Genomic DNA, 15357 nt, shown 5'->3' with positions numbered 1-15357 from the left:
AAATTAAGCTTCAAACAGGCTTGTCCCTTGGGTACCTCTACTATTGATTCAATTTTAATTGTTACTAATTTGTTTCCGTTCAAAAACAATAGTTTGTTTTGTGTTTATGTTCAATTAAATTTTTATACTAAGGTTGTTTAACTAAAAGTATATATAGGTCATCCGCTTGCCTAAACCCCCTAGGTTGACGTGATTTCTTTAGGTTTAAACTTGAGTCTAGTTCAACTTAAAAATTTTAAGCACAATATTTAAAAAAATTTAAAAAAGCTTTTATTCTTTTATTGTGGTCCATCAAGCTTTTATACTTTTATTTTAAGTTAAATAAGATCTTATATTTTTATTTTCAGTTAAATAAGTCTTTATAATTAACAGTTAACTTAATTAAAATATTACTTATCATTTTATGTTACTTGAAATTGACGTGGAACTAACGTAGCATATTAATATTTCATAATAGATGATAACATAATATCTTGATATGGTATGATGACATGGTTATATCGAATTTTTTACTCTTCACATCAACATCATATGGATATAAAATGATAATAAATATTTTGATTAGCAATAATTAATAAGGATTTATTTAACCTAAAATAAAAGTATAAATACTTGAGTAAATGTAATAAAAAATAAAAATTAATTTTTATTTAATATTCATTTACAAATTAATATTTCATTATAAAAATATTTTTTAATATTTTAACAATAAATATATATATATAACACATTTTTCAAAAAAAATAAATATAAAATAAATGAAAGGTCAAGTTTAAGTGCAAGCCTAAGTTTTTATAGTGTTATCTTAGTCTACACTTCTCTATTTAATTAACAATAAATGAAGCCAAAAATTGGTGAAGACGTTTCAAAAATTCATATAATCTTGAATTTTGAGATACCATGTCCATGATAATTAGTCAAAACTTCAATTCTTTTCAACTTTTACCAATTGGGAAGAAGTAACCAAGTTTCTTAGTTTCACGATACATTCACGTGCCACTTGAGATAACGATGACAAAAACAATATATTTATTTAAAAAATTATCTTGTATATCGTATTTAAATTTAATAAATAAATTTAAAAATTTATTATGTATTCATTAAGTTATATTCAAAGAATTTATAAATTAACATATACAGTACTAAATAGACTTGTAATAACATTTTAAGTTTATCTGTAGAATTAAAATTTCCATTGTATATAATAATAATAATAATAATAATAATAATGATGATGATGATGATGATAAATATTATTGGCCAACTTGAATGGAACATATAGTTTATGCTCCTAAAAATAATAATAAAGAGAAAAGAGCTAATGCTTATTAGTTAAACACCAAATGCGAATTAATTAAATTCATTAACTATAATATATTATATGCTAAATTAATAATCTAGACATCCAAGAAGTGATCAGATCATGATATGATAAAAATGATATAAAAACCAAAATATAATTCATACGATTTATAGTAATATGCAAACTATATAACACCAATTTTTTAATCTCAATTACTTCCTTAATCCTGTCCGCAAATTGATTACTTCCTTAACTCAAAAATCCGATGTTAGAAATAAAAAAAGTTCTAAGCATTTGCTGGGTAATATCCATAGTCATGAAGTACTTTGCGTTTCTGTAGTTTGTCTCCACGAGAAATAAAGAAGGGAATGAACTTTTTAGCTTTAAACTTTCATGTTTCTCGTCCTCACACCATTACCAGAAGTTAAAGCAAATCAATAATCAAACATACTGCCAGGCTTCTAGAGCGGAGTTTTTAGTAAAGTCTGCTGTTTGTAGAGCTGACATGTTCATGGCATGGTGGTGAATTGTGGTTCTTTTCTCGATTCCAGTAAATACTGCCAGGTCTCTCTTACATGGTGGTCTGTTCTTTTGTGTATGCATCTAGTTTTACTGTTTTATATAGCTGCTTTGGGGTTATGGTCTATATGTTCATTATGTTTTGGAAGTTTTTTTGTTCTAGAATCCTCTGTTTGCTTTATCTTTAGGGTCTTTGAGACCTTTTTTTTCCTTTGCCTCTCCTTGTGCACTTTTTTTTTTCAATTTAAAAAATTCTTTTACGTAACAAAATAAATAAATAAATAAATAAAGCAATCAAACATAAATTTGGAATATTTAGTTTTCCTTAGGTTAATTTTAGTTAACGCTGTCCATAAAACGATACCCAACCAATAATTAAAATTTAAGAAGATTTTGGATTCCAATCTTGACATAGATAAAATAAGATTTATGAGATATAATAAAAGAATATTATCTCTCTTTTGTATAGTCTAAAATTATGTAATAAAAATTTTATTTCAAGCTCTTTGGTTTGTCCTTTTTTGTCTTACGCGATCTCTTGCTTTATATAAACTATTAATTTGATCTTTCATAATTAACAGGTATCCCTTTATATTTGCTTCTTGAATAAAGAATTCAATTATTGGGGGAGGACCATTTTAATCAAACAAAAGCTGGAAAGCAAAAAGGAAAGAAAGGTGTTAAGCGTATGATACATAATAAATCAAAGTGAAAAGCAAATGTGCTAAAGTACGAGGACATATTATAGAGGAAGATGGTAATGTCTTCCCTTAGTCTTGGTCTTGGTCTTCTTGGCCCATCCGTCAAGTCTGGGACCAATCGGTATAAAAGGCTGCAGAGAGATGCTCCATTTTGGAGAGTTGAGTGGCGGAATTCTTGGTGGATAATATGTTTAATGGCACTGGGCTGTGGGAATTAAGGGGAACTGTCGTTACCTGTGTTTCTGGGAACTATGTAATTAAATGTACTGGAACACAAGGATGGTTGAGACCAATCCGGTGGCTTCTGCTGCTAGCCACAGGATGGGTGTTGGCTGTGTATAGCGTTTTCGTGTTTTTTGGACAAGGGAGGGTATGCATGACTCAGTCTTGTGCCCGTTCCCTTAGGCTAAAGACTTGATCAGGCATCTGGTATCCTTGTTTTACATCAATGAAATATTCTACCTTCCAAGTAAAAATAAAATGGCTCGTAGCTATACATATACATATATATAGCTCAATAATCTTAATACCTCTTTTATAAAGAAAAACATTCCAAACTTTAGTTCAGGTTTAGGAATCTGAATTTCAGGGATCAGATAAAGTAAAAGACAGAAATTAATTGCTAAGAGAAACTAATGAAATCATTAGTACAAGAACACAAGAAGAAGAAAAGAACAATAAAAAACTAATGAAGGAGATTTGACTTGAGATCTTTTTGGATAATTATTGACTAATTGATTCTTTAGTCAACGGCATAACCAATGTAATTGATTTCTTAAACCATGCATAATCCATGTCTTTACCTTAGGTAGCCACTTATTGCAAATATTTCTTTCCTTGTTATCACCATCACCACTTGTATTTAAGCACACTGTGCCTCATGAATAAAATCATCAGATAGAGTATTCAAACTCTTCATGGAATCAGAGCAGAGGTTGCAGACAACCTAAGCTATATCTAGATGGCTAATAGGGGTGAGGTAGAAGCAGACAAGGGTAATGGAAATTTGGTGCCGACTACAGTCACTTCAAACAACACTGTAGTTGACGTCAAATCACCTTACTATCTGCACTCCTCTGATCACCCTGGTCTAATTTTCGTTACTCATCCCCTAAGTGAAATAGGGAAAAACTATTTCACTTGGAAATGCAATTTTATGAATGCTTTTCAATCCAAGAATAAAGCAGAGTTCGTGGATGGGTCAATCCCAAAACCAAAAATTAGTTCTCCTGAATTTCGAGATTGGGTGCAGTGTAATGCAACGGTATTATTTTGGTTGATTAACGCTCTCTCCAGGGAATTGCAAGGGGGAGTCATACATGCAGAGACTGTTAATAAGGTATGGACTGACCTTAAAGAAAGGTTCATTCAGGGAATTGCTCCCAGAGTTTCTGAACTCAAATGAGCAATCGCATTTTTAAGACGAGAAACGGTTCCAATTTCCACTTACTATGGAAAATTAAAATCATTATGGAATGAAATCCAAACTTTTCAACCCTTAACAGTTTGTAGTTGTGGAAAGTGTACTTGTGGTGTAGCTAGACAGATGCAAGAAATGCTATAAGAAGAAAAGCTATTCGATTTTCTGATGGGCTTGGATGACAACTACAGGATTGTGCGTTCACAAATCCTCAGCATTGAATCGTTGCCTAGCGTTGGGCGTGCCTACACGATTGTAGCCCAAGAAGAAAAACAAGAGGATATTACAGTAGCATGGGTTGGAGTGACGAAAACGGCAGCCCTATTGACCAAAAATCAAATCGTCGGTGGAATGAGAAGGCATGGCACCGGCAATCGAAATGAGCGACGTGGTGAATAGCAAAGGCCACATCCCAGATGCTCTTATTGCGACAAATCGAGCCACACCTATGAGTCATGTTTTGAAATTATAGGCGACCCACCTGATTGGCAACAAAGACCGAAGGCCAAAGGAGAATCGTGCAGTGATTGGGTGGCCAGAACACCTGTTGGGGACGTTGGGGGACAAGCACGTGCTTTTGTGGCAAGGTCAAATGATGTTCAATTGAACAGATAGGTTCATCTTCTTTTGGGCCAGCTTCCTCTTCTTCCAAAAGAACAGGAGATTCCACTTTAATTCCTAGATTGACTCAGGCCTAGATGTAACAATTAATGGATCTTTTGAACCAGCGACTTGTCCAAACCAACTTTAGTAATGGGCCAGTTGCAAACATCGCCTCCAATGCTAATTTCTCTGGTAACTTTCTTGGAAAAAGGACGACTCATGGGTAATTGATACTGGGGCCACAAACCATATCACTCATCAAATTGATGGTCTATGAGATATGGTCGAAATCCTAAAATTCCATCAGTTCAAATTCCGAATGGTCACACTGTACCAGTTCATGCTTTAGGCCGAATAAATCTTGGGCAAAGCCTGACTTTAGAACGAGTTCTTAGCGTACCAGAGTTTTGTTTTAACTTATTATCTGTAAGCAAAATAACTTGTGACTTGAACTGTCTTCTAATTTTTGGATCTGATTTTTTTGTAATACAAGACTTGCTCTCGAAGAAGCTAATTGGAGTGGGTAGAGTGCGAAATGGATTATATTATTTAGAGCCAACAAGAACAAGCAAAACAGTTCTGACTAAAGACAAAGACACCACAACTCTATGGCATTATCGGTTAAGGCACATTCCATTGTAGTGCCTCTCAATGGTTCCAAACTTGGCTATCACTTATATAAAAAGGACAATTTTCTTTGTGATGCTTGTTGTAAAGCAAAACAAACTAGGTTGCCTTTTCCAAGTCGTAAGAATAAAAGTTCACAAGCTTTCGATTTGATTCACTATGATATTTGGGGTCCTTATCACATCGCATCCTTTTTAGGAGCGCATTATTTTCTATCAATTGTTGATGATTACAGCCGAGCAACATGGGTGTTTCTTATGAAACATAAATCAGAAACAAAGAGTTTTCTGCTTTATTTCTTCCAACAGGTCAAACACAGTTTAATGCACAAGTCAAGATATTACAAACAGATAATGGATTGGAGTTCGATCATGAGGATTTGGCGAATCACTATGTTGAGTATGGGATGGAGAGACAGACAAGCTGCACGAACACACCTCAACAAAATGGAGTGGTTGAACGGAAGCATCGCCATCTTTTAGAAATAGCACGTGCACTTCAATTCCAAGCCAACCTTCCCATCAACTTTTGGGGCGAATGTATACTCACAGCAACTTATCTAATCAATCGCATGCCACTTTCAGTCATAGAAAATCAGACCCCATATGAGAAATTATTTGAAAATCTCTATCATATGATCATCTTGGAACATTTGGATGTCTTTGTTATGGGCATATCAACAAACCACGTGACAAGTTTGCTCCTAGTAGCCGATCGGGTGTCTTTGTTGGGTACCCCACGAGACAGAAAGGGTATCGCATATATGACCTTGAAAGCAAGAAAATATTCATTTCTCGAGATGTACAGTTTTGAAAGGAAATATTTCCTTTTGCCAAGATAGATAAGGAAACCAATGATTCAATTGCAAAAAAGACACATCACGTGCAAATTAATCCACCTATGTCATTTGATGAGCCACATGATCACCTAAGTCCCACACAACAGGAGCTGCAGGATCATAAGCAGGAACTTGGGGTAGTACAAAATCCTGATATTACATCTATACCAGTAAAGTCAACATCATCAGGCCAACAAGAAGACAGCCAACTTACAGAATGTCTTTCATTGATTGAGCCAAGAATGGAAATGAAAGAACAACACGATGCACTCCATGCTAAGCAACAGCGACAAGTTTCAAAAATTCTTTTTGGTTACGATTATACTTTGCTTGCCTCACTTGCTCCTACTTCGCACTCTACACCTCCTTCCACCAACTCAACAGTATATCCTCTATCACACAATATTTCTTACACGTCTTTCGACCAACTCAATAGTATATCCTCTATCACACAATATTTCTTACTCCAAATTTTCTAGAGCTCATAGTGTGTTTCTAGCGGCCATCTCTGCTATCGATGAGCCTAAATCATTTTTTCACGCAGTTAAATTACAACACTAACGAGATGCTATGGAGAAAGAAATATCGGCATTAGAGAGGCAAACAACACTTGGATTCTCACATCTTTGCCTCTAAGAAAACGAGCTATAGATTCCAAATGGGTGTACAAAATTAAATACAACCTAGATGGATCAGTGGAACGTTATAAAGCACGGTTAGTGGCCAAAGGGTATACTCAGATTGAAGGGATATACTTTCATGAGACTTTTGCCCCAATTGCAAAATTAGTCACTGTCCGCTGTCTTCTAGCAATTGCTTCGGTACATCATTGGGAGTTGCATCAGTTGGATGTCAATAATGCATTCTTACATGGGGATTTGGAAGAAGAAATTTATATGAAAATACCTTAGGGTTTTGTCAAAAAAGGGGAGCAACGAGTATGTCGTTTTATGAAATCTTTCTATGGACTTCACCAAGCGTCACGAAATTGGTATCAAAAGCTTACTAATTCTTTACTGGCTATTGGTTTAACACAATCTCATGCCGATCATTCTCTGTTTACAAGTTCTGCCAAAGAATCATTTATTGCAGTGTTAGTTTATATTGATGAAATCATAGTAATAGGGAATGACACTCAAAATCTCTCAACTAAAAACTCATTTGGATCGTGAATTTTGCATCAAAGACTTAGGCAAGTTAAAATACTTTTTGGGAATTATGGAAGCACGATCGCCATCTGGAATTGTCTTAAATCAACGAAAATGTGTGCTTGACATATTGACAGATAGCGGACTTATTGGGTACAAACCCGCGGCATCACCTATGGACTAACAAATCAAGTTATATCTTGATCCAGGCCCACTTTGTTCAGACCCAAGACAATATAGGAGATTGATAGGTAGATTGTTATACCTCACCATCACTCGACTTGATATTAGTTTTGTTGTCCATATATTAAGTCAATTCCTGCACTGTCCGCGTTAGACACATTTTGATGTAGCCTTATGGGTAGTACGATATCTAAAAGGAGCACTAAGTCAAGGTTTATTATTGCCTAGTCATAACCAATTGACACTTCGAGCCTATTGTGATGTAGACTGGGCGGGCTGTCCAACAACACGAAAATCAACCACTGGGTACATCATTTTTCTTGGCTCATCACCCATTTCATGGTGATCCAAGAAACAATCAATAGTTTCTTGATCATTCACAGAAGCAGAATATAGAGCCATGGCTACTACAGCAAGTGAGATTGTGTGGCTCCTAAGATTATTGGACAATCTGCGCATTTCTCATCCAACACCAATTTCATTATTTTGTGATAATTAGGGTGCAATTCATATCGTAGCAAATCCAATTTTCATGAACGCACCAAACATATCGAAATAGATTGTCACTTTATCAGACAGCATGTTCAGTGAAAGATCCTTGTTCCTAAGTCGATTTCAACACACTTTCAATTAGCAGACATTTTCACCAAGGCTCTTGGACGAAATCGATTCCATGATCTGTTGGCCAAGTTGGGCATTACCAATTTACATGCTCCAACTTGAGGGGGAGTAATGAAAGAGATTTGACTTGAGATCTTTTTGGATAATCATTGACTAATTGATTCCTTAGTCAACAACATAACCAATGTAATTGATTTCTTAAACTGTGGCATAATCCATGCCTTTACCTTAGGCAACCACTTATTGTAAATATATATTTCCTTGTTATCACCATCACCATTTGTATTTAAGCACACCATGCCTCATGAATAAAATCATCAGATAGAGTATTCAAACTCTTCAAAACAAAACCTACTAACAAAGATAGATACAAAGGTGGAAAATAGGTCCAAACTCCAAGTTGCATAGCGATTCTAGTCCGACCATCAACAATAACTAAATTTAAGATAAGGACCCTAATTTACGGATTAACAGCGGCAGTGGCGAAGTCAACAAGAATTAAGCCGAGTGCTGAAATAACAATAATATAGAATGTGAATTTTTAATATAAGATTAACAATTTCTTTATTGCAATTTTGAATTTTTTTTCTTATTATACTCCTCTTTAAATTCTTCCCACTTGCTGAAGAAAGAAAAAAGAAATTATTGAAAATATCTGGAGTGGCTTAAATTTATAGTAATGACATTTAGATGTAGTGAATTTGGACGTCAAAAAATGGTTGATCGAACCAAAATCTGGAGACAAAAAATCCTTACCAAACGATATCATTATTAGTAAACTGATACAACTGTAGGGGTAATTTAATTTCTTTCCATTCATACTTGTTTGGCCTAATTACCTGTTGGGATTAGCCCTGCAGCCAAATGAGATTGGTTAAGGCTTGATTCCAATCATGCAACAGAATCATTCATATTGAATGATTAGAGGTTTTTCTTCATCAATAAGACATCAATTATAATGAGTTATAAGTTTAATTGGATGAAATCCATGAGAATAATATGCCTTGCAAGGAAATTGTAATGGGTTGTAGTTATGAGATTCCTATGCATTAAAGCATAATCTCAAAAATGTTCCTGGTAAATGTATCATTAAGACTAGACATCAGTGATGCTTAGAGACTGGTATATTCTATGTTCCTTATTTTGGAAGTAAGCAATTGATCTCATAGATTGAAGAATAGAGATACTTGGAACCAGATTATAGGTGCTTGCTTGGGAGAGCAAGTTCACTGAACATGACTCGCCATGAGAAGTGCATTTGGTAATACACTCTAGTGTCCATCCAACACTTCTCATGTGTCAGTCGTGTAAATACTCCCTAAACTTGAGATACCAGGTTGTCTTATGTGTGGAGTGCTATACTTTGATTTCATCCCTACGGTTGCCTAACCAAGGATGCCAAAACAGGATGCTTTTGGGTATAGTATGAAGCATGTGACGGCAAATGAGTGGTCAAGATAGGAATCATTACCTCAAGTGTTTTAGATGACATATCCTATCAATTCTTGGTTAACATTAGCTTATTGAAGTCCTTGGCCAAGGCGACATAAAGATAATGAAAAAGGTTTCATAACTCTTTATAAAGCTAATGCTATAATTGCAAGAACAAATATGAAGTTCAATAAGAGCAGACATTGTACCAAGCTCTTATCATCTTCGGGATATATGATGAGGGAATGAATTACACTGATAGGCTGCACACTGAAAGGTTGTCAAATAACCCTTTGACTCTCCCAACAATTGGGTGGCCATGATGCGTTGCTAGATGCCAATCTTTATCTATGGAATTGATTATAAATTAATTGATTGAAATTTATATTAATCAATTAAGTCATTAATCAATTCCATTGCCAACATGTTGAGAACTTAATGGGTCACACACAATAATTGCATTTGAATTAAATTGGAAAAGTGACGATTTAAGTTAGACTTAAATCACATGCTAGGTAATTAACTTCTATAAACTTAATTAAAAGAGTTTAATTAAGTTTTTGGCATAATTATAAATAGTTATAATTACAAGGCCTTGATTGCAAAATATAAAGGAAATTAATTTTGATTTTAATTTTCAATGACTTAATTAAAAGAGTTTAACTAAGTAATGGGCCCAATATTATAATGTGTTATAATATTGAGGGCTTAATTATAAAATTGAAGTTATTTTAACCTAACTATATAAGTCACATTTTAACTATTTTCCATATGAGAGTTTTTCACAATTGAGGAAAACGTGGTTTTTGTCAAAAAAAGAAAAACATTTTCTTTCTTTGCCACCACTCCCTTTGTGTGAAAGATAAAATTGCTTATGAAGCAATTTTCAAGAGAAGTTCGGCTAAAATTGTGAAAAAGAAGAAAATGGCAATTGTTGTCTTCTTTGCCAGTACAAAGTATAGTTAAAAACTCTTTCCTTTGTTGAAGGTTCAAGTGCAATCGTGTGTACTACCATTGGAGGCCAAACACTTGATTGGCTAGGGTTTTTGCTCCTTGTGGTGTTTACGGGATTACTTTGAAAAGTGCTATCGTGATTACGAAATTACATGACAAGGTAACTTCTAAACAATAATTTATTTTGTACTTTTATATGTTAAATATCACTAAAATGATCCATGGGTGAAAGCATGTCTTGGTTGTTTAGTTATAAAATTTTTAATTTTCTTTTCATTGCGTATTTTGATGATACCATCCATAATCAAACCCATCATTACCGTCACACTTCTAATAACGACAGGAATCATGCTGCAGGAAAAGTAAACTCGCATAAAAGCACACAAAGATGAAAGGGACATAACGCACAGAAGGAGCATCCAAAAGCAGGCAGGACATAGAGTTGATATTGACGGTTCCCCGCTACCGTAGGGACTTAACCTTGTTGCAGTCGGCCGCAAGAGTATAGGTTCCTACAGTCAGCGTTACCTCCGTTGGCAATACAATTTCCGTATGCAGTTGGGCAATTATTTTGAGCTGGTCTATTACGATTGGGCGTGCCACCAGTTACTGTGCCGCTACCACCCTGGAGGATTCTGATAACGTTTGAACTGATCGGCAAGTCCAACTCCAGCTCCAAATCTTGTGCAATTCGGCATTCGTCAAGGCGGCCATTGCGCTGATAAGTGGTGTTACTCTTCACTAGAAGCGCAGCTCTACAACTATTCGATTTCAGGAGTATTATCATCAACACAAACGCCAGATAAATTTCTCCTTTTTTCTTCTGATCAAACCCCATCTTTTCTTTCTTTCTTTCTTTCTTTTTCCCTACCTCTCTCACTTGGCAAAGTCACGTAATTTACAGATCAAGAGCTAAGGGAGAGAGAAGTATGGAAATTATGGCCACCTTATATGGACCAAATTAATATTTTATTCATCCAAGAATGAGAAAATAATCCATCAATCGATGTATGATAACATAAGCATCCAAGAAGTAGGAATTCCACGAAATGACATAAAAACCAAGACAATGATTGAGAAGATTGCAAGTTTAATGCTCATTTTATTATTATAAGATATTTCAAAATAATATTTATTTTTAAAAGATATAAAATATTTTTTTCAATATTGTCTTTCATTAATTAATCTCTTTTAGTTTTTACAACTTTTAAGAATTATAAAATAAATAACAAAATACCTCATTCCTAAATTTTTGTGTTTTTAGAAAGTAAACATTTTATTTAAAATAGGAGTAAACTCTAATTAAGATTACAATTCAATAAAATTTTGGTTGGTATTCTGCAGTTTTGCATAACAAGTCTATCAACTTTAACTTGATTCCATCTCTCTTTTCTGACCCGATCTCTTTCCAAAACTAATAATAATAAGAATAGTAAATATATTGCCATCTTTTCTAAGTTAAAGCTGGAAAGCCAAAAGGAAAGGAATGACTTCCTTAGTCTTCGGTTTTTCTTTTTTTTTTTCAATCAAAGTCGATATATTACGTATCAAAAAAGCTGATTCATAAGCAGTCAATAGCAAAAAGCCAAACTATTAAAAAAGGAAAGGGGAGGAGACAGTCCACACATCGTGAACTGCTCATACCTAAAGCAATTTGACCACCTTACAGTAAGATACTTCCTTCGTACACACATTATCAAATCAAAAACATTTAACATCCTCTCCTAGGAATATAAATATCATACCCTAATACTATCATACCCCACATTAAACAAAATGGGGTTGTTTTCTTTCACCAGAAATTCAACCCAATAACAGACTCAACATAGTGCTGTCTTCCTGTATGCATCAATGAAAATAAAACCTGCCTCTCGTACTTCCTTTCTTATGTCAACCCTAAAATGCTAAAGATCATAACATAAAGCTCAACAAACTGATATGAAACAGAGATGTAAAAAGAAACACCAACAGCTCCAGATATCACCAACTAGTCATCACAATTCTTTTGGGCTAATGGTACTTGAGAATATGTCATAAGACAAAGAACTGCCCGAATCGTGAACGGGATTAGGAGCTGCAATAACATTAGAACCTAAAGTATCAACATCGATGTCACGAGCAAGGGGGAACAATATATCCTGGTAGCTATGTTCACCAGCAGGATTGATCTTCTCTTTTCCAGCATCAGCAGTCTCTTGTAACTCCAGCGCAAATCCTAGCTTTTCCATTACATCATTCATCAGTGGCCTATTGACTCCCGCTTCTTGTATGCAACTTTCTGCAATTTCTACAAACACCTTAAAACACTCTGGAGATATCTTTCCCCTTAGTCGTGGATCAATGATTTGATAAAGAGTTCCATCAGCAATGCATTTTTTAACCCAATGAGCTAGATTCACTTGATCAACTGCCAATTTTTGATCCAGAGCCTTCCTTGCGCATAATACTTCAAATAGTACTACACCAAATGAATAAACATCTGATTTTTCAGTTAATGCATGCCCCCGAGCATACTCAGGATCTAAGTATCCCCACGTGCCCTTTACTCCAGTATTGACCACGTCAATTTTGGGGTCCATCTTAGACAACCCAAAATCGGAAACTTTAGCACTAAATTTCTCATCCAGGAGAATGTTGCTTGTCTTCACATCACGATGAATTATAGTATATTTCACTTCTGTATGAAGGTAGTTCAATCCAATAGCTGCCCCATGGCATATCTTGAGTCTTTGCTTCCATGTTAGAGGATCATTTTTGGTGTCATATAGGTGATCACGTAGAGTACCATTGATCATGTAATCGTACACCAGGATCATCTCAGAATTGTCATTGCAATATCCAATCAGGGAGACCAAATGGATGTGCCGAAGCTGGGAGAGCATCTCAATCTCAGTCTTGAACTCCCTTGCACCTTGTCTAGACAAAGGATTCAAGCGCTTGATGGCAGCTATTGTTTCACCATTATCCAAGAAACCTTTGTATACATTGCCAAAACCACCTACCCCAATAATCAAAGCTTCATGGAAGTCACTAGTTGCAGCTTTGATCTCATCTAGCGAAAAGTGACGGCACAATTCATCAGGCAATGATGAGGATTTTGCCCAAAATGATTTCCTTTTGTAAGGATCCATCCAGCAGCAAAACCTTGATCCTTTACAGTAGGCACCATACCAGTGCATCTTTCTGTGTCGCCAAACAATGATACAACATAATAAAACTAGTATAATTAACAAGCCTATCCCACATCCACCAATTGAAAAGAGCAATTTCCTCTTTGTGTTGGACTTCTTTGCTTTCGGACTTGATTCCTCATTGCCAGCGGGTGGGGCCTGTGGCGCAGGATTCGGTCCAGCAAGATTGCCACCAGAGTTGTTCAGTTTGAAGACTTCAAGTCCATTCAGGAAACCATCTGCATAAGCACTAAATAAATTTTTAGGATGTAGAGCTATGAAGAGGGTATACTCACTTTTATCTCCAGTGTTCCCAATCATCACCACATAGTCTTTATACATTGGTCTCCCTTTACCACCAGAAGCTTCCATCACATCAAATGCTGCCTCTGCGGTCTTATTATCTATGTAGATGCTAAATCGCCTATCACTCACAGTTTCTACATATGGATCAAATTCACAGAAATGGAGTCTAACAAGATACCTGAATCCAGAATCAACGGGTAACCTCCATGTTAAATTGTACAACAAGTTCTCTGTTCTGTTGCTTCCCATTGATCTAGCTGTTCTATACACATCATCTGGTGCAGTGTATTGTGGTATGATAGAATAATCAAGTTTAATACTCGTGTTACTGGCTACAACGCCAGCTGGCACCAGATAAAAGTAGTCATCATACCAGTTTCTGTACATGCCAGTATCGTTCACGGCGGGGATTGAGTTGCCCCCAATGTTCAATCGATGAACATTCTCAAGTGCTGTGTAGTTATTAATCTGGAACTGTGCTTCTTGACCTATGAAAGGAAGGCCTTGATCATCTAAACGAGAGTAGTAGAGGTTGGTTGGCATTGAAACAACCTCGATTCCATTGATAAAAGCATAAGACATGCTCATAGAAGGAGTAAAAGTTACAGTGAGGCTTTGATTCTGCTCCAAGTTTACACAGAACTCTTTAAAAAATGATGCTTCCCCTAAATACTGAGCAGTAAGAGAAGCACTGAAGTTATTGAGTAGTGAATAAGACCCTACCTTGACAGAGAAAAAGTTTTTAGACCTGTCAAAGCCTTGGTACTGAGCAGGATAGAAATGAAGTCTGATAAATTTTTGTCCAGCAGTAACTGGAAACACGTAGGTGAATTGGGATATAGATATTCTTGCAGTCAAGTAAGGGACTCTAAGGATGGAGCTGCTTTGGGAGAGGGCGGTGGCAGATACTGATTTGCTAGAAGATTCTTCAATGAGAGCCACCTTTGAGTCCTTGTCCCCTGTCCATTTACGACCACCTGGCACTGCTGAATTGCCTGAAGTTGAGGAGCCACAGTCTAGAGCAATATTATCAGGTGGGGTGTAAATTTGTGCACAAATGGCAACATGCTGAAGCGAAAAGAAGAGGGAGAGGGTAGCGATAATAATTGAAAGGTCTCTCATGGAAGACAAGACGGATTAACAGTACTATTACGCTAATCTTTCCTCGAAATATTGAAGCAGGGGGGCATAAGTCTTAAATTTTGGAGTAAGTGCCTACTTTTGCAAATAAAGCCTAGGATTATGATTCTGTTCGCGTAAATCTACATTGTCTAGAATATTTGGCAAGGCCTAGACGTGTTTCACCACCCAACCTATCGTGTGGAAAAAGAAGATTGATACTTAAGGTAAATAAAGTAGTGTGAATCTGCAAAAGATGTTCTCATTGATCAATTAACTTGATGATGGGGCCGAGCAGCCTTGCCCCACCTCTTTTTCTAAAGATTTCACCCCTCTTTACTCCATTTCTTTTTAAGCCTCAAGCCTTGTTTCTTTATGCTTTTATCATTCCAATAATTCAGTTCATTTTACGTA

At 35.6% G+C, this 15357-nt stretch overlaps 1 protein-coding gene across 1 annotated transcript; it reads right to left on the bottom strand.

The window, feature by feature from the left end:
* LOC18601687 (receptor-like protein kinase FERONIA) lies at nt 11887–15114 on the bottom strand. The gene has a single exon (XM_018119520.1). It carries the CDS (start codon nt 14944–14946, stop codon nt 12343–12345), a length of 2604 nt encoding a protein of 867 aa, XP_017975009.1. The 5' UTR covers nt 14947–15114; the 3' UTR covers nt 11887–12342.

Source organism: Theobroma cacao, chromosome 4 (genome assembly GCF_000208745.1).
Source record: "Theobroma cacao cultivar B97-61/B2 chromosome 4, Criollo_cocoa_genome_V2, whole genome shotgun sequence".
Classification (NCBI taxonomy): Eukaryota; Viridiplantae; Streptophyta; class Magnoliopsida; order Malvales; family Malvaceae; genus Theobroma; species Theobroma cacao.
The sequence above is the reverse complement of the archived record's forward strand: the minus strand, read 5'-3'. Positions and strand labels throughout refer to the sequence as shown.